Source organism: Pan paniscus, chromosome X, assembly GCF_029289425.2.
Source record: "Pan paniscus chromosome X, NHGRI_mPanPan1-v2.0_pri, whole genome shotgun sequence".
In the NCBI taxonomy this organism is placed as follows: Eukaryota; Metazoa; Chordata; class Mammalia; order Primates; family Hominidae; genus Pan; species Pan paniscus.
Window position 1 is genome coordinate 101,825,393 of NC_073272.2, and position 19,041 is coordinate 101,844,433.

The 19,041-nt window shown below is 42.8% G+C and overlaps 1 protein-coding gene across 3 annotated transcripts in view; it reads left to right on the forward strand.

Moving 5' to 3' along the window:
• The window catches only part of LOC100971757 (T-complex protein 11-like X-linked protein 2), a 33,247-nt gene that overhangs the window by 5,613 nt on the left and 8,593 nt on the right, over positions 1–19,041 (forward strand). The window contains exons 4-12 of one of the 3 annotated variants that reach the window (XM_055106299.2): positions 643–763; positions 1,499–1,719; positions 2,486–2,622; positions 2,869–3,089; positions 3,188–3,369; positions 4,131–4,294; positions 5,469–5,617; positions 8,402–8,541; positions 9,300–9,407. In XM_055106299.2, the coding sequence (XP_054962274.1) occupies positions 643–763; positions 1,499–1,719; positions 2,486–2,622; positions 2,869–3,089; positions 3,188–3,369; positions 4,131–4,294; positions 5,469–5,617; positions 8,402–8,446 (1,240 nt within the window). In that variant the 3' untranslated portion in view covers positions 8,447–8,541; positions 9,300–9,407. Of the gene's footprint in view, positions 1–605; positions 764–1,498; positions 1,720–2,485; positions 2,623–2,868; positions 3,090–3,187; positions 3,370–4,130; positions 4,295–5,468; positions 5,969–8,401; positions 8,542–9,299; positions 9,408–19,041 lie in introns of those variants that run through there. The other 2 variants (XM_034949894.3, XM_034949896.2) reach the window with 2 other exon arrangements.

Consider the following 19,041-nt stretch of genomic DNA (forward strand, 5'->3'; position numbering starts at 1 on the left):
TGTTGGCCAGGATGGTCTCAAACTCCTGACCTCGTGATCCGCCCGCATCGACCTCCCAAAATGCTGGGATTACAGGCGTGAGCCACGGCGCCCGGCCTACTATTATATTTTTTAAAGAGAAAAAGTCTCAGATTTCTGGTTACAGAACTAAGTATGCATGAGGAACAAATTTAAAGAAGGAAGATAAGGAGTTCAGTTTTGGGCTTGCTGAATTTAAAGTGTCTCAAAAGACCTTCAGGTATTATCAAGAGGTAAAATCCTTTCCTAGATTTCAGGCCTGAAGGAAAAATAGCATCTGGTTCAAAGTTTTAAGTCTATGGCAGTGGAAACTAAGTCACACATCCAGGCTAGGTGCAGAACTAGGGTTAGAAGTCAGAGTCTCAACTCCTAGTTTATGGTTCTTCCTGCTGCAGGAAGAGAGTGTCTCAGGAACCTTGAGGTACCCTTCTGAGAGAATTTAGCCAATGCTTTTCCATCTGAGACTACCTTCAGTTTATTCAGCCCTTCTCAAGTCTAAACATAGGTCCTCCTAGCCTGTCAATTTAATGGTCTTTCATAATTTTAAATGCTGTTTGGGAAATTATGATCCTGTATCAATTTTCTAGGTAAAAGAGCAATCTGCTCATTTAACCCTTCTTATAGTGTAGAAGGCAGGTTTGCGGAGGCAATGTACAATGCTTTTTGGAACCATCTGAAAGAACAGCTATTGAGTACTCCTCCTGACTTCACTTGTGCCCTTGAACTTCTAAAAGATGTTAAGGAGGTGAGTAACCAACTCCCATTCGTGGATGGGAAGTTCCTGGGCATCTCAGAACCTTGGATCGTCAATGGCTGTTAATATATCAAGTAGCATACTTTTTTTAACGTGACCTACTACTTAAATAGATAGGATGGGGCAGCTTCCATTTTATTTGTATAAGATGAAACTTGACCATTGGGCGATGACTATAACAATATATAACTCAATTAAACAAATTCTTACTGAAACCCCACTATGGTCTATGTGTTTCAGAATCCCGGAGATGAATAGGCGAGCCCTTGTCCACAAGGAACTTGCATGCTTGAGTCAAAAGGCTATTTCAGGGGAGCCTTAAAGATTCCAGATTTGCTATTTTATCCTCACACTTTGGAGTAAAACAATCTAAAAACATCCTTATCCTTTATTAAGAATGCCTCATCTCCTTGTGGTGGTGTGTATTTCATATTTCTTATATCCCACACATTTAAAACCACATTCTTATTTTTATTCATATTTTTACCTCATTCTACCTAAAAAATAGTAAAGACTACTACTATAACTGATCCCAGTGAAACCTTGAATGGTAATTGTCCTCTAGACAGAAAGAAATAATACTCTCTAAGAAACGTAGAGACTCAGTTCTCTGCCCCCCCCCAGAAGACATAATCTGGGATGCCTTTGGCCTAAGAGCATAGTTCATTGGAGAAAGTTTGAGGTTCTGAACAGAACTTGGCTCCTTTGATTTCCTTTGTTGGGCAGACCTTGCTATCACTGCTATTACCATGGCAGAACCGCCTAAGAAATGAGATAGAAGAAGCTCTGGACACAGATCTCCTCAAGCAGGAAGCAGAACATGGGGCCCTGGATGTCCCTCATCTTTCTAACTACATTCTCAATTTGATGGCTCTGCTATGTGCACCGGTTCGAGATGAAGCGATACAGAAACTAGAGACCATAAGAGATCCAGTGCAGTTACTGAGGTGAGAGTCTAGATGTGCTGTCCCCCAAATCTGCCTTAGACACTATGCCGGAGAACTCCGAGCCAGCCACTGTGGATATAGCCCCTGTCTTATCTAGCTCTTGTGTACTGATGACCTGACTAACACACCTTTTCTCCTTTCTGGATTATTGGCTTTTATTTTCCAAGGACAGTCTCTCAGGGTTCCTTTTGATGATCTTTAGATCAGTTGGGTCTCCTTTATGTCATGATACTGTTAAGACATTAAGGTACAGTAATTCTTTCTCCTATAGATTGCAAATTGCCTTTTCCCAGATGTTGTCCTGTTTGTCCCAACTCAAACCTTGTGAGGGGACAGGAAAGAGGATTATCCGTGTTTCACAGCTAGAAGAACCAGGACCCGGAAAAGTAAAATGATCTGCTCAATGAGTTAGAAATTCAGTCACCCACATCCCAGCTACCCACATATAATTGTTAACACCTTGGTGATTTTCCTTTCACTGACTACCCTTTTTTCAAGGTGACAGAATGACTACAGGCAAAAGAGCTCTCATCTGGTTGTTAAAGTGTCAGGAGGTATAACTGTCCTTAGTTTTGCCATCAACTCACTCTATGGCCTTGGGTCACTGGCCACAGTACCATTATTCATAAGTTGAAATAGGACTGTTTGTTTTTAAGGCTTCTTCTGACTCTCAAATACTCTGCTTTTATGGCTCCTTGCTTGGATTCCACCCTTCCAGACTAGATTTCCTTTAATAGTGTAAATGTTCTGTTTCTCCCTATGGCAGGGGCATCTTCCGTGTTCTGGGCCTAATGAAAATGGACATGGTGAACTATACCATCCAGAGCTTTCGACCCTACCTGCAGGAACATTCCATCCAGTATGAACAAGCTAAATTCCAGGAACTCCTTGATAAACAGCCCAGTATGTTTAAAATTCAAGGGCAGGAGAGGGGAGATTTGACCTCAGGTCTGCCTTCTTATAGCAATAGAGGCTATTTTCTATTTTTTGAATAGAAAGTTTCTTCCTTGGGCAAGGGGTAGGGAGAAGGAATGTTTCTCTAAGATAGAAAGATCTACAAAATCACTTCTTTATAGACCAAGAGTATGTCTCAGAGCCATCATCTTTAAGCCTTGGAATTTTAAGATGCATATTCCCTTCTCGTCGTAGGTCTCCTCGATTATACCACAAAATGGCTAACCAAAGCAGCCACAGACATCACTACACTATGTCCGAGTTCTCCTGACTCACCTAGCTCCTCCTGCAGCATGGCGTGTTCACTTCCAAGCGGGGCAGGTAACAATTCAGAGCCCCCCAGTCCAACAATGGTGCTATACCAAGGCTACCTCAACCTCCTCCTCTGGGATCTTGAAAACGTAGAATTCCCAGAGGTAGGGATGTGTGTTTGGGCATTGCCTTGTTCTGTGGTATTCAGTGCCTCCATTCAAACCCTCCTCTTCTGATGGGCTGTCCTTCGCTCCCTCACCAGACTCTGCTGATGGACAGAATCCGGCTCCAGGAACTGGCATTCCAGTTGCACCAGTTAACTGTCCTGGCCTCAGTCTTGCTAGTGGCCAGAAGCTTCTCTGGTGAAGTTTTATTCAGATCACCTGAATTTGTGGATAGACTGAAATGCATCACCAAGGCCCTAACTGAGGAATTTATCTCCAGGTAAGATTCATAGATCTCTGTTAGAGAGGGAAATGTGTGGTATTTGGGACATAGGTAATATCAATACTATTATTGCTTATTCTTCATCACAAACCACACAAAGGCCCTTGGAAATGATCTTCAAAGATTTTGGTATCTTTGATAAGTTGTATTGAGGTTTGGGATACAGAAAATAAAACTTATTTTCCAAAGAGGAGAGTGTGGAAGCCAGTTTGCTACAAATATTCCTTATGTGTTTGCTAAAAACGAGTCATTATATACGTGATTGAATGACAGTGGATTTGTGCTATGTATATCTAGAAGTTGATCGGTTGGTCAGTGATATTGACCATTCACTGCATGTGGGGGCAGGGATATTATACCAAAGTACAAGGAGGAGTAGGAAGTCCAAGCCTCTTAATATATTAGCAATTTAATTGGTGGGGTAGGAGAAAAACCATGAAAAATATCCAATAGAGTCTTAAAACAACATTTAAATACAGTTGATGGGACTGGAGAATGCTGAGTAGATCCAAGGATGGAACTGAACCCTTGCCCAATTTACTTTGTTTTCATCGAAGTGGCATATGGTGCTGTGTGTTTGGATCAGGTGGTACCTTGCGGGTAACAATGAGTGTATTTCATCTGCCCAGTGGCTAATGCTGTCTTCTGGTGGCAGAGAGCCAGAATTCTTCCTGGAATAGGCCTGGCTTGTGGTATGAGGCTCTCCGGGCTTTGCCCCTCTGCCAGGCCCACTCTGCATTCTATCCCTTATTATCTAGGCCTGAAGAGACTATGCTGAGTGTGAGTGAACAGGTGTCTCAGGAAGTCCATCAAGGCCTTAAGGACATGGGCCTCACTACTCTGAGCACTGAAAACACAGCATCTCTTCTAGGCCAACTCCAGAACATCACCAAGAAAGAGAACTGCATTCGTAGCATTGTTGGTAAGAATCTCCATGGTCGTCGTGCAGAAAAGTGGCAAGAATGTGGGGCATGGGTGGGTAGACCTTACCCTGAATGTGAGTTACCTAAGCATTTAAAAATGAAAAGGCATGATCATTTGGGAAGTTTTTTAGCTTTAGTTTCCTCGTCTATAATGTGCACTGCTCAAATAGATCTTTCTCAATTTGGAGAATGCATGTATGGTTTGAAGACAGCTCTGTACCCAAGATATGTCATTCACAGGTCTTGGATATTGTCACACTAACCCTATGAAGTCATTCCTGGTATTTTCTCTTTTCTTTTCTTTTCTTTTTTTTTGAGACAAAGTCTCACTCTGTTGCCCAAGTTGGAGTGCAGTGGCACGATCTAGGCTCACTGCAACCTCCACCTTCTGAGTTCAAGCGATTCTACTGCCTCAGCCTCCCGAGTAGCTGGGACTACAGGCACGCGCCACCATACCTGGCTATTTTTTTTGTATTTTTAGTAGAGATGGGGTTTCACCATGTTGGCCAGGCTGGTCTCGAACTCCTGACCTCGTGATCCGCCTGCCTCGGACTCCCAAAGTGCTGGGATTACATACGTGAGCCACCGCGCCCAGCCCATTCCTGGTCATATTCTAAATGTCGGCCAAGATATATGGAGGAACCCTTTCTCTATCCTATGCTTTAAGCTACCATTTGGGCCCCTACGCCTCTCCATGGAAGTGATGCTGAGTTGGGCTGTAGGACATGTTCCATGCTGGAATGGAAGCAGTGAACTTGGCCAGCTTGTTTTGAACTTTACCATCTGATCATAGCCTGGATTGGGTGTATGGGCCTGAACTTGGTGCACTGGCGGCAACATGTGTTGTTACTTTCAGGTACCGGGTCTACGGTCCTCTTGTTAAGTTAAACGTGCCCTAGGATCTCACATACAGCTACATAAAGTAATCTTATGAACCCCCAGAAATTTACTACCTCAGCATCTTTTGATCATGCATTGTCCTTTGGGAGGTTGATGGCATTCCATTCCCCCAAACAAACAAAAATCTCATGTATACGGTTTACCCAAATGAGCAGAGAGGTCAGTGAATAACTCGGTTAATGCAAAACTTTGGTGAGCAGGTAGAGCAAAGGCATTGTGAATTTCTTCTGTACCCTCTTCGTTCCTCTTTTCATTGTTTTTCCCTGCTCACAGATCAGTGGATCCGTTTTTTTCTCAAATGCTGTTTGCTTCATGGCATGCAGGAGTCTCTGCTACACTTTCTTGGAGGCCTCATTCTCATTGAAAAGGAGTTGGCAGAACTGGGCTGGAAGTTTCTCAATCTGATGCATCATAATCAGCAGGTATTTGGCCCATACTATGCTGAGATCCTAAAACACATCATCCATCCAGCTCAAGCACAAGAAACAGATGTGGAGCCTAACTGATAGTGCTGGACCCCAGCTATGGCAACAGGGACTCAGGAGAGAGAGGTCAGCATGTTTCTGGGAGGACATCACCTGTGGTTAGTCGAACAGTCAGCCCTCTTCCTCGCTATAGCCAGGACACAGGGATGCAGGGGTCAAGCATGTAAGCACCAACTGGCCCAATCCCCTTCACTAATAAACCTCTGAGCTGCAAGAAAATTTCAGTTCCTCCTGTGTTCTAGCTGAAGTCAGGTTCTGCAGCCTCATCCCCTAACTAGCTGAGTGAGAATCCAGTGGGCCCTCTGTTTTCCCTTCATTGGCTGATCATTCTTCAGTATGCTTGCCTGAGCCGAATCTGGGCATCAGGTACTGATAAGGGAAAATCCTGGGACTGTATAGAATAATGCCCCCTGAAAACTGGGAAGGAGCTAAGAGACCAAAGAATGACCCGGACAAGTCCGGCTTGATAAGCAGATGAATTTCTTGGGACTTACGTATAGGGCATTCCTGGGTGGCAGCAGGACAACTCTGGGGATCTGCCCTGACACTCCTCTGCAAGCTGCTTTTAAGCTAATTTTCTGGCTCTTTGCCTTCTGTATGCAATGAGACTCTTTCTCTTGGCATGTTTCCCAGTACACTCTGGGATGTTTTGGTTCTCACAGACACCTCGGCTCCTAAGCTGGGCACCATGCATGGCCTTAGACCACCACCTGGCCTTCAGGGTTCAGGCAGCAGACGTACAGCCTTAAGTAATCTGGTGGGGGAGGGGGGAACTCATTAACCTACAGTCACTAGCATTATTTTCTCCATTGAAAAATCATTTCCTTGAGGGCTTTGAAAACTCTTTGTGAGATTATCCAGAGAATGACTATAAGGGCTTCTGGAAGTCAGAAATTCACTGAATTGCAGATGAAGAGAAGACATAGAACTCCATTTCTAGCACCACATTTCCCTGTAGTTTTCAAGGATACAGCAATAGCAAGAGTTGCGAACTCCCGTTCTAGTGTCTGGTTTGAAGCAGTATGAAAACTGGGGATTGGTTGAAAGTTGATATGGTGAATATCAACTTTGTGCCAACAAGCATTCAGCTAAGGACAGGTCTCAGCTTCCATGGGATTTCTTTCTTTTAAGTGATTCTAGGGGTCAGGCTTGGAATCTCTGATAATGACAGTAAACCGAAGCAATTAGGTCAGTGAGTATCATATCAAGTTCACCCCGATCCTATTTCTACAGCTGAATTAATCTTATCTGGCCACATCTCTAGGCTTAGAACATCTCCTTCTTCTTGACAGAATCGATGTGCGTATTCAAGCGTGGGGCAGCTGCCATGCTTTTTCCCACTCCTAGTCTGGGACTCCAACTGCCAAGTTATGAATATCAGCTGACTTGGCAACACAAATGATAGATGTTCTTGGTCCACAAGGACTTGGGCTTGTTGTTAGAGACTGCAGAGGTTCGTCCCATCATTCCCAGGCCAACTGCAGCAGACAAGCAGCAATCTAGAAAATTAGGAAAAAATTTAGGTTTGGATTTGGACTAGGTTTGGATTCAGAATGGACAGGGGACAATAGAAACTTACTTATGGGATAGACCCAAACTGGTTGAAAAAAATCATGTCCTCATTATTTCGGCGGATGGAAGGAGCTGAGTACAATTTACTCAGCCCAAGAAAAACAACAGATGAGATTGGAGTTCCATTACTCCCCGGGGAACCACGTGATTGATTTCCCTAGAGGGTGGATACCAGATGGGTGACATAGCTGGGTAAACAGAGTGCTACTTTTACTTTGGCTGGAGATGAGGCACACAGAAAAGCTGTGGAATGGATCATTCAAGTGTTCTAATCTTGTGACTAGATAGTCTCAGGACAGAGACCATGGCAGATGAATGTTTTATAATTAATAAATAGGCAGTGAGCCTGGCCTAGTTAAATTTTCTAATGTGATTAGACAATACGAATACAATTTTTTAAAAAAATATTAATTTTGGGAGCCAGATTATCTTACAGACAAGTGTGTTCTGAAGTGATCCCTGTGAAGATGACTGAGTAGTTGACGGATACTGACTTTGGGCTGCAATGAAACTTTGCTTTATACTTTATAATTAAAATCTGACTTGTGTTGATTTCTTGGAGATTTTGAGTTTATTGATTCTCTTGTGCTTCTACATGGAGGAAATGGGAATCCTGATCCTAAACAAGGAAAGATAGCTCACTCAATTCTGTTCACCATTTAGGGATGGATGGATGCACAGTTAGATAGATAGGTGGAACACGCACATGGTTAAAAATGACATGCAGTACAGAGAAAATTCGGTTTTTTCCCCACCCCTGTATCTCATTTATCCTACTTAGAGGAAACTATATCCAGGTTTTTGTGCATACTTCTAAAGATATTCTGTGCATATGCAAGTACATATTATAATTATAACAAATATTTGTGAGTGTGTATGCACCAGGCACTCTTTTAAGCACTCTACATATATTATTTCAATTATTCCTTAACAATTTATCTCCAGTCTACTTTTCCAATTCTAGAACAATGTTGTACAGAAAGCTCTAACTGAGGGTAAGAACTGGTGTTTGTTTGTTTGTTTATATATTTATTTATCTGGTCTTCTTTGAGTGAGTAAGGGAAAATCATTTCACTTTCTTGGGCTTTGTCTTCATCTATAAAATTCTATACTTGACTAAATTACTGATTTTCTTGTTCAATTTTATAGAGTCATTTTTCACAAAACGAAATCTTTCCAGAAGTTCACGAATAAGAGAGATCAAAGCTAGGCAGCTTGAGTTGAAGTAGAGCTGGAAGAAGGAGTTTTGAGGACTGTTTCAAAACCACTGGACTAGATGATCTCTAAAGGTTCCTGTATTATTTTCTTCTTTTCTTATGGCTGTTGTAACAAATTACCCCCTGAACTTTGTGGCTTAAAATAACATGCATGTATTCTCTTATCATCCTGATTGTCCGAAGACCAAAATCAGTTTCAGTGGGTGAAAATCAGGGAGTCAGTAGGGCCAGGCTCCCTCTGGAAGCTCTAAGGGAGAATCCATTGCCTTGCCATTTTTAGCTTCTGAAGCTGTATTCTTTATTCCTTGGCAAGGCAATGGATTCTTCCCTGGAGCTTCCAGAGCTCCCATTCCTTTATCATCGAAGCCAGCATCATAGCTTCTTGTGTCAGTCATCACATTGCCTCCTTCTATGTGAAATGTCCCTCTCCTTCCCTCTTAATAAGGAAACGCTCTTACATTTAGGGCCAGGCAGGATAATCTCCCCACCTCAAGATCCTTAGTCACATTTGTAAAGTCCCTTTTGCCATATAAGGTGGCAGTCAGGGGTTCCAGAGACTACAACATGGATATCTTTGGAGGCCATTATTTAGCTTACCACAGCCTACCCTCTAACTCCCCAAAATTCATGTTCATTCTACATGCAAAATATATTTGCCTCACCTCAATATCCCCAAAAGTCTTAACACCAACGTGAGTTGAAAATCTCATCTGTAAATCATCTAAACCAGGTATGAGACAGACTCTGGGTATGATCCTTCTTGAGGCAAAATTTCTTTTCATCAGTGGCCCTGCGAACTAGAAAATAAAGTTACCTCTTTTTTATTACAGTAGTGACATGGACATAGGATAATGGTTATAGACAGTCCCCCTCCCAACGGGAAAAAATGAAAGCAAGCAAAAAGTTACCAGCTCCAAGCCAACTTGAAATCCAATCAGGTAAACTCATTTAGGTTTCAAGGCCTGGGAATATTCCTCCGTGGCTAGAGGCTCTGCCCTCTATGCCCGAGGCTCCACCCTTTAAGTGAACAGAGCCAGGCTCTGTCCTCAGAGTTATCTTTTTTTAGTTTTTGTTTTGAAGAGTAATACATGTTTGCAGCAGAATACTTTTATTATTATTATTATTATACTTTAAGTTTTAGGGTACATGTGGACAATGTGCAGGTTAGTTACACATGCATACATGTGCCATGCTGGTGTGCTGCACCCATTAACTCGTCATTTAGCATTAGGTATATCTCCTACAGCTATCCCTCCCCCCTTTCCCCACCCCACAACAGTCCCCAGAGTGTGATGTTCCCCTTCCTGTGTCCATGTGTTCTCATTGTTCAATTCCCACCTATGAGCGAGAATATGCGGTGTTTGGTTTTTTGTTCTTGCGATAGTTTACTGAGAATGATGATTTCCGATTTCATCCATGTCCCTACAAAGGACATGAACTCGTCCTTTTTTATGGCTGCATAGTATTCTATGGTGTATATGTGCCACATTTTCTTAATCCAGTCTATCATTGTTGGACGTTTGGGTTGGTTCCAAGTCTTTGCTATTGTGAATAGTGCCGCAATAAACATACGTGTGCATGTGTCTTTATAGCAGCATGATTTATAATCTTTTGGGTATATACCCAGTAATGGGATGGCTGAGTCAAATAGTATTTCTAGTTCTAGATCCCTGAGGAATCGCCACACTGACTTCCACAATGGTTGAACTAGTTTACAGTCCCACCAACAGTGTAAAAGTGTTCCTATTTCTCCACATCCTCTCCAGCACCTGTTGTTTCCTGACTTTTGAATGATCGCCATTCTAACTGGTGTGAGATGGTATCTCATTGTGGTTTTGATTTGCATTTCTCTGATGGCCAGTGATGGTGAGCATTTTTTCATGTGTTTTTTGGCTGCATAAATGTCTTCCTTTGAGAAGTGCCTGTTCATGTCCTTCGCCCAGTTTTTGATGGGGTCGTTTGTTTTTTTCTTGTAAATTTGTTTGAGTTCATTGTAGATTCTGGATATTAGCCCTTTGTCAGATGAGTAGGTTGCGAAAATTTTCTCCCATTTTGTAGGTTGCCTGTTCACTCTGATGGTGGTTTCTTTTGCTGTGCAGAAGCTCTTTAGTTTGATTAGATCCCATTTGTCAATTTTGGCTTTTGTTGCCATTGCTTTTGGTGTTTTAGACATGAAGTCCTTGCCCATGCCTATGTCCTGAATGGTATTGCCTAGGTTTTCTTCTAGGGTTTTTATGGTTTTAGGTCTAACATTTAAGTCTTTAATCCATCTTGAATTAATTTTTGTATGAGGTGTAAGGAAGGGATCCAGTTTCAGCTTTCTGCATAGGGCTAGCCAGTTTCCCCAGCACCATTTATTAAATAGGGAATCCTTTCCCCATTGCTTGTTTTTGTCAGGTTTGTCAAAGATCAGATAGTTGTAGATATGTGGCATTATTTCTGAGGGCTCTGTTGTGTTCCAGTGATCTATATCTCTTTTTTGGTACCAGTACCATGCTGTTTTGGTTACTGTAGCCTTGTAGTATAGTTTGAAGTCAGGTAGCGTGATGCCTCCAGCTTTGTTCTTTTGGCTTAGGATGGACTTGGCAATGCGGGCTCTTTTTTGGTTCCATATGAACTTTAAAGTAGTTTTTCCAATTCTGTGAAGAAAGTCATTGGTAGCTTGATGGGGATGGCATTGAATCTATAAATTACCTTGGGCGGTATGGCCATTTTCATGATATTGATTCTTCCTACCCATGAGCATGGAATGTTCTTCCATTTGTTTGTATCCTCTTTTATTTCACTGAGCAGTGGCTTGTAGTTCTCCTTGAAGAGGTCCTTCACGTCCCTTGTAAGTTGGATTCCTTGTAATTGCTTCTTTGAAGCAATTGTGAATGGGAGTTCACTCATGATTTGGGTCTCTGTTTGTCTGTTATTGGTGTATAAGAATGCTTGTGATTTGTGTACATTGATTTTGTATCCTGAGACTTTGCTAAAGTTGCTTATCAGCTGAAGGAGATTTTGGGCTGAGACGATGGGGTTTTCTAGGTATACAATCATGTCATCTGCAAACAGGGACAATTTGACTTCCTCTTTTCCTAACTGAATACACTTTATTTCTTTCTCCTGCCTAATTGCCCTGGCCAGAACTTCCAACACTATGTTGAATAGGAGTGGTGAGAGAGGGCATCCCTGTCTTGTGCCAGTTTTCAAAGGGAATGCTTCCAGTTTTTGCCCATTCAGTTTGATATTGGCTCTGGGTTTGTCATAGATAGCTCTTATTATTTTGAAATACGTCCCATCAATACCTAATTTTTGGAGAGTTTTTAGCTTGAAGGGTTGTTGAATTTTGTCAAAGGCCTTTTCTGCATCTATTGAGATAATCATGTGGTTTTTGTCTTTGGTTCTGTTTATATGCTGGATTACATTTATTAATTTGCGTATATTGAACCAGCCTTGCATCCCAGGGATGAAGCCCACTTGATCTTGGTGGATAAGCTTTTTGATGTGCTGCTGGATTCGGTTTGCCAGTATTTTATTGAGGATTTTTGCATCAATGTTCATCAAGGATATTGTTCTAAAATTCTCTTTTTTGGTTGTGTCTCTGCCTGGCTTTGGTATCAGGATGATGCTGTCCTCATAAAATGAGTTAGGGAGGATTCCCTCTTTTTCTATTGATTGGAATAGTTTCAGAAGGAATGGTACCAGCTCCTCCTTGTACCTCTGGTAGAATTCGGCTGTGAATCCATCTGGTCCTGGACTCTTTTTGTTTGGTAAGCTATTGATTATTGCCACAATTTCAGAGCCTGTTATTGGTCTATTCAGAGAGTCAACTTCTTCCTGGTTTAGTCTTGGGAGGGTGTATGTGTCGAGGAATTTATCCATTTCTTCCAGGTTTTCTAGTTTATTTGCATAGAGGTGTTTATAGTATTCTCTGATGGTAGTTTGTATTTCTGTGGGATCGGTGGTGATATCCCCTTTGTTATTTTTTATTGCGTCTATTTGATTCTTCTCTCTTTTCTTCCTTATTAGTCTTGCTAGTGGTCTATCAATTTTGTTGATCCTTTCAGAAAACCAGCTCCTGCATTCATTAATTTTTTGAAGGGTTTTTTGTGTCTCTATTTCCTTCAGTTCTGCTCTGATTTTAGTTATTTCTTGCCTTCTGCTAGCTTTTGAATGTGTTTGCTCTCGCTTTTCTAGTTCTTTTAATTGTGATGTTAGGGTGTCAATTTTGGATCTTTCCTGCTTTCTCTTGTGGGCACTTAGTGCTATAAATTCGCCTCTACACACTGCTTTGAATGTGTCCCAGAGATTCTGGTATGTTGTGTCTTTGTTCTCATTGGTTTCAAAGAACATCTTTATTTCTGCCTTCATTTCGTTATGTACCCAGTAGTCATTCAGGAGCAGGTTGTTCAGTTTCCACGTAGTTGAGCGGTTTTGAGTGAGTTTCTTAATCCTGAGTTCTAGTTTGATTGCACTGTGGTCTGAGAGACAGTTTGTTGTAATTTCTGATGTTTTACATTTGCTGAGGAGAGCTTTACTTCCAACTATGTGGTCAATTTTGGAATAGGTGTGGTGTGGTGCTGAAAAAAATGTATATTCTGTTGATTTGGGGTGGAGAGTTCTGTAGATGTCTATTAGGTCCGCTTGGTGCAGAGCTGAGTTCAATTCCTGGGTATCCTTGTGAACTTTCTGTCTCGTTGATCTGTCTAATGTTGACAGTGGGGTGTTAACTTCTCCCATTATTATTGTGTGGGAGTCTAAATCTCTTTGTAGGTCGCTAAGGACTTGCTTTATGAATCTGGGCGCTCCTGTATTGGGTGCATATGTATTTAGGATAGTTAGTTCTTCTTGTTGAATTGATCCCTTTACCATTATGTAATGGCCTTCTTTGTCTCTTTTGATCTTTGTTGGTTTAAAGTCTGTTTTATCAGAGACTAGGATTGCAACCCCTGCCTTTTTTTGTTTTCCATTGGCTTGGTAGATCTTCCTCCATCCTTTTATTTTGAGCCTATGTGTGTCTCTGCACGTGAGATGGGTTTCCTGAATACAGCACACTGATGGGTCTTGACTCTTTATCCAATTTGCCAGTCTGTGCCTTTTAGTTGGAGCATTTAGCCCATTTACATTTAAGGTTAGTATTTTTATGTGTGAATGTGATCCTGTCATTATGATGTTAGCTGGTTATTTTGCTCGTCAGTTGATGCAGTTTCTTCCTAGCCTGGATGGTCTTTACAATTTGGCATGTTTTTGCAGTGGCTGGTACCGGTTGTTCCTTTCCATGTTTAGTGCTTCCTTCGGGAGCTCTTTTAGGGCAGGCCTGGTGCTGACAAAATCTCTCAGCATTTGGTTGTCTGTAGAGTATTTTATTTCTCCTTTACTTATGAAGCTTAGTTTGGCTGGATATGACATTCTGGGTTGAAAATTCTTTTCTTTACGAATGTTGAATATTGGCTCCCACTCTCTTCTGGCTTGTAGAGTTTCTGCCGGGAGATCCGCTGTTAGTCTGATGGGCTTCCCTTTGTGGGTAACCCGACCTTTCTCTCTGGCTGCCCTTAACATTTTTTCCTTCATTTCAACGTTGGTGAATCTGACAATTAATGTGTCTTGGTGTTGCTCTTCTCTAGGAATATCTTTGTGGCATTCTCTGTATTTCCTGAATTTGAATGTTGGTCTGCCTTGCTAGATCGGGGAAGTTCTCCTGGATAAGTCCTGCAGAGTGTTTTCCAACTTGTTTCCATTCTCCCCATCACTTTCAGGTGCACCAATCAGATGTAGATTTGGTCTTTTCACATAGTCCCATGTTTCTTGGAGGCTTTGTTCGTTTCTTTTTTTTCTTTTTTCTCTAAACTTCTCTTCATGCTTCATATGATTCATTTCATCTTCCATTGCTGATACCCTTTCTTCCAGTTGATTGCATCGGTTACTGAGCCTTGTGCATTCGTTACGTAGTTCTCGTGCCGTGCTTTTCAGCTCCATCAGGTCCTTTAAGGACTTCTCTGCATTGATTATTCTAGTTATCCATTCGTCTAATTTTTTTTCAAAGTTTTTAACTTCTTTGCCAGTGGTTTGAACTTCCTCCTGCAGCTCGGAGTAGTTTGATCGTCTGAAGCCTTCCTCTCTCAACTCATCAAAGTCATTCTCCGTCCAGCTTTGTTCTGTTGCTGGTGAGGAGCTGCATTCCTTTGGAGGAGGAGAGGCACTCTGATTTTTCGAGTTTCCAGTTTTTCTGCTCTGTTTTTTCCCCATCTTTGTGGTTTTATCTACCTTTGGTCTTTGATGATGGTGACGTACAGATGGGTTTTTGGTGTGGATGTCCTTTCTGTTTGTTAGTTTTCCTTCTAACAGCCAGGACCCTCAGCTGCAGGTGTGTTGGAGTCTACTGGAGGTCCACTCCAAACCCTGTTTGCCTGGGTATCAGCAGCAGTGGCTGCAGAACAGCAGATATTGGTGAATTGCAGATGCTGCTGCCTGATCGTTCCTCTGGAAGTTTTGTGTCAGAGGAGTACCTGGCCGTGTGAGGTGTCAGTCTGCCCCGACTGGGGGGTGCCTCCCAGTTAGGCTACTCGGGGGTCAGGGACCCACTTGAGGAGGCAGTCTGCCTGTTCTCAGATCTCCAGCTGCGTGCTGGGAGAACCACTACTCTCTTCAAAGCTGTCAGACGGGGACATTTAAGACTGCAGAAGTTATTGCTGTCTTTTGTTTCTCTGTGCCCTGCCCCCAGGGTGGAGCCTACAGAGGCAGGCAGGCCTCCTGGAGCTGTGGTGGGCTCCCCCCAAGTCGAGCTTCCTGGCCGCTTTGTTTACCTACTCAAGCCTGAGCAATGGCGGGCACCCCTCCCCCAGCCTCGCTGCCGCCTTGCAGTTTGATCTCAGACTGCTGTGCTAGCAATGAGTGAGGCTCTGTGGGCATAGGACCCTCCGAGCCAGGTGCGGGATATAATCTCCTGGTGTGCTGTTTGTGAAGCCTGTTGGAAAAGTGCAGTATTAGGGTGGGAGTGACCCTATTTTCCAGGTGCCCTCTGTCACCCCTTTCTTTGACTAGGAAAGGGAATTCCCTGACCCCTTGCACTTCCCGGGTGAGGCGATGCTTCTCCCTGCTTTGGCTCATGCACGGTGCACTGCACCCACTGTCCTGCACCCACTGTCCGACACTCCCCTGTGAGATGAACCCGGTACCTCAGTTGGAAATGCAGAAATCACCCGTCTTCTGCGTCGCTCACGCTGGGAGGTGTAGACTGGAGCTGTTCCTATTCGGCCATCTTGGCTCCACCCAGGTTTTAATATTTAACTTCACCACTGAGTCAGAACTGAAACAGTTGGTACGGAGGCCTGTGTTAGTGAGACTTTGGCTTGCCACAAAACCACCCTAATTGAAGAAATGAAAATCTGATGTCCAAGTAAGTAATGAAGCTAATTTGAATAAAGTTATTTATGTGATTGCAAATTTTAAAAAGAACCTATGAACGAATACTTAAAAAAATATTTAAGGTAGTGCTGTGCTTTGAATATGTCCTTCAAAGTTCATGTGTTGGATACTTAATTGCTGTTGTAACAATGTTGAGAGTTAGGACCTTTCAGAACAGATTAGGTCATGAGGGCTCTGCCCTCATGAATGGATTAATGCTGTTATTGTGAGACTGTGTTAGTTATCATGGCAGTGGGCTCCTGATAAAAGGCTAAGTCCAAACCCCATTTTCTCTTTGTCTCACACACTCTATCACCATGTGACACCTTCAATGTCCCCTGCCAGATACTGGTGCCATGCTCTTGAGACTTCCCAGCCGCCAGAACAGTGAGCCAAATAAAATTGTCTTCTTTATAAATTGCCTAGCCTGTGCATTCTGTTATAGCAGTAGAAAACAGACTATGGCAGGTAGGTAGACATATTACCCAAAGAGAAACACATCTGAAAAATATACACCAATCTTTTTACATTGAATATGTATGCATCACAGTGATGGGATCATATAGATGGAAGATGTAGAATGATTTCATCATCTAAATATACATTTATAATGTTTAGTATTTTTTAATTAGGAAAATTTCTTGAGAGAAACACTTGAAAATATGTAACAGCAAATTAACAAGAAAACACATAAATATTTTTATTTTAAGAAGTGTTCATGCTATGCTGTTTTTTTTTTTAAAGAAAGATTATAATAACTCTTGACTTGAGAGTTACCCCTATCTGTGTAGGTGTGTGATTTGTATATTACAGTTCCATCATTTAGAATGTTCAAACTCTCAATGTGCAGACTTATCTTCTGCTCTCTCAGGGGTTGGATGTCCTCTCTCAGGGCATAGAGACACAATAAGGGATTGCTGTTAAGGGATGGACAATTACAGAAATTTCTGGTTGATGCACTGCATATCAGTCCCTTTTATCACTCCCTTCCCCTTGCAAACTGATCTGTCCTGAGACTTTTGGGGTTATAAGTCTGACTCTGACAAACAAATAGCATCTTTGTACATTCAATACTTTAAAAGGAAAAGGTGTGATTCTTTTTTTCTACGCTCATTCCAGTGGCCACTAAATTATCTTTCCTATTTCCTTTATACTTTCCATGTCTGTCTCTAATATGCCCTCTCTGAGATGGACTGAACTTTTTTTCTGTCATTCAGTTATTTTCAGATATTTTTTATAACTTTGTCCTTCCTTAAGAATATGTGATGCGCAAGAGTTTATTAAAACTATGTGTGGTGAAATCATGCCCATCCAATAGAGCTCAGTTCTAATGCTGGCAATTTCATGTAGCATCTGAATGAACCCTGACAAGCTTCTACAACTCATTAAGTCTCAGCAACCTAAGACAGGCCAAGAAGCTGGTAATTCTGCCTACCAGAATCCCGTTATGAGGAACACATGGAGGAAGAAAATGTAATGTAATGCAGCAAGCACAGAGCATGGCATGCAGCAGGCCCTCAGAGTTCCCCCATGTCCGTAGCTACAAGTACCTGGGTTCCGGGTCTCCCGACTATAGTTAGCTTGCTCTGCAGGGGTGACTCAATTGGAAACAGCTTCCCGGGTGTTGGTGGCAAACTCAGGGGGCACTAAGAGCGGGAAGTAGAGTCTCTTCTGGCTCCCAGGGCTCTCCTCACTATGCCCTTCGGGAAAGGACTTATTTTGAAAACTCCACCTTGCTCACGTGAGCCCGACAAAATGGTCTGAGGCCTACTCTTGCCTCGTTTGACAGATCCCCTCAATTTTCTCTGAACCCCAGCTCCAGATCTCACAGATTCTCCTCACAAACACCATGTGAAGACAGTGGTGACAGGTCACTACCCACATGCCACACCATCGGTGAACTGGTCAGTGCCAATCCTTGGCCTCAGGATCTCACAGGGCATGAAGGGTTCTGGGCCCCCTCTCCCACTCCAACCCACAGGACACCCAGCAGACTCACTTTCAGTTAGAGCTGGTAGGTGGCAAGGGCCCAGGCTGAGTGTTTTCCATTGTCCTGAGGATGAGGGCAAAGTGAACCCTGAGATACCTGTCTTAGTCCATTTTGTGCTGTTATAAGAGAACACTCAACACTGGGTGTGTTAGTCTGTTCTCACACTGCTGTAAAAATACTGCCTGAGACTCGGTAATTTATAAACAGAAAAGGTTCAATTGACTCACAGTTCCACATGGCTGGGGAGGGCTCAGGAAACTTACAATCATGGGAGAAGGCGAAGGGGAAGCAAGGCTTGTCTTACATGATGGCAGGCAAGAGAGAGAGCGAGGAAGCGCCACACTTTAAAACCATCAGCTCTCGCGGGAACTCCATCTCTATCGTGAGAACAGCACGGGGAAAAACGCCCCCATGATCCAGTCACCTCCCACCAGGTCCCTCCCTCCACACGTGAGGATTACAATTCAACATGAGACTTGGGTGGGGACACAGAGCCAAACTGTATCACTGGGTGGTTTATAAAGAACAGCAATTTGTATCTTACAGTTCTGGAGGCTGGGAAGTGCAAGGTGGGGGGGCTTGCATCTGATGAGAGCCTTCTTGCTGTGTCATCCAATGGCAGAAGGTGGGAGGGCTAGAGTGCACAAGAGAGAGAAAGCAAGAGATCAAACTCATAGACTCAAGCCCTTTTATAATTGGTATTAATCCATTCCTCAAGGTGCAACCCTCATATGACCTAAACACCTCCCATTAGGAGGGAGGGTTGCACTGGGGATTAAGTTTCCAACACATGCTTTTTTGGGGACACATTCAAACCAACCATTGCATCCTGCCCCTGGCCCCCCAAATTCATGTCCTTCTCACATGCAAAATACATTAATTCCATCCCAGTAGCCCCAAAGTCTTAACTCACTCCAGCACCCAAAGTCCAGAGTCTCATCTAAATTAGAGATGGGTGAGACTCAAGGCAGGATCCAGACTGAGGAAAATTTCCTCTAGCTCTGAGTCTGTGAAATCAAAACAAGTTGTCTATTCCCAAAATACAGTGGCGGGACAGGCGTAGGATAGACATTCTCATTCCAAGAGGGAGAGACAGGCAACAGAAAAGGCATAACTGATCCTAAGAAAGTCCAAAACCCATCAGAGCAAACAACATTAAATTCTGAGGCTTGAGAATAATGTTCAAGTTCTGC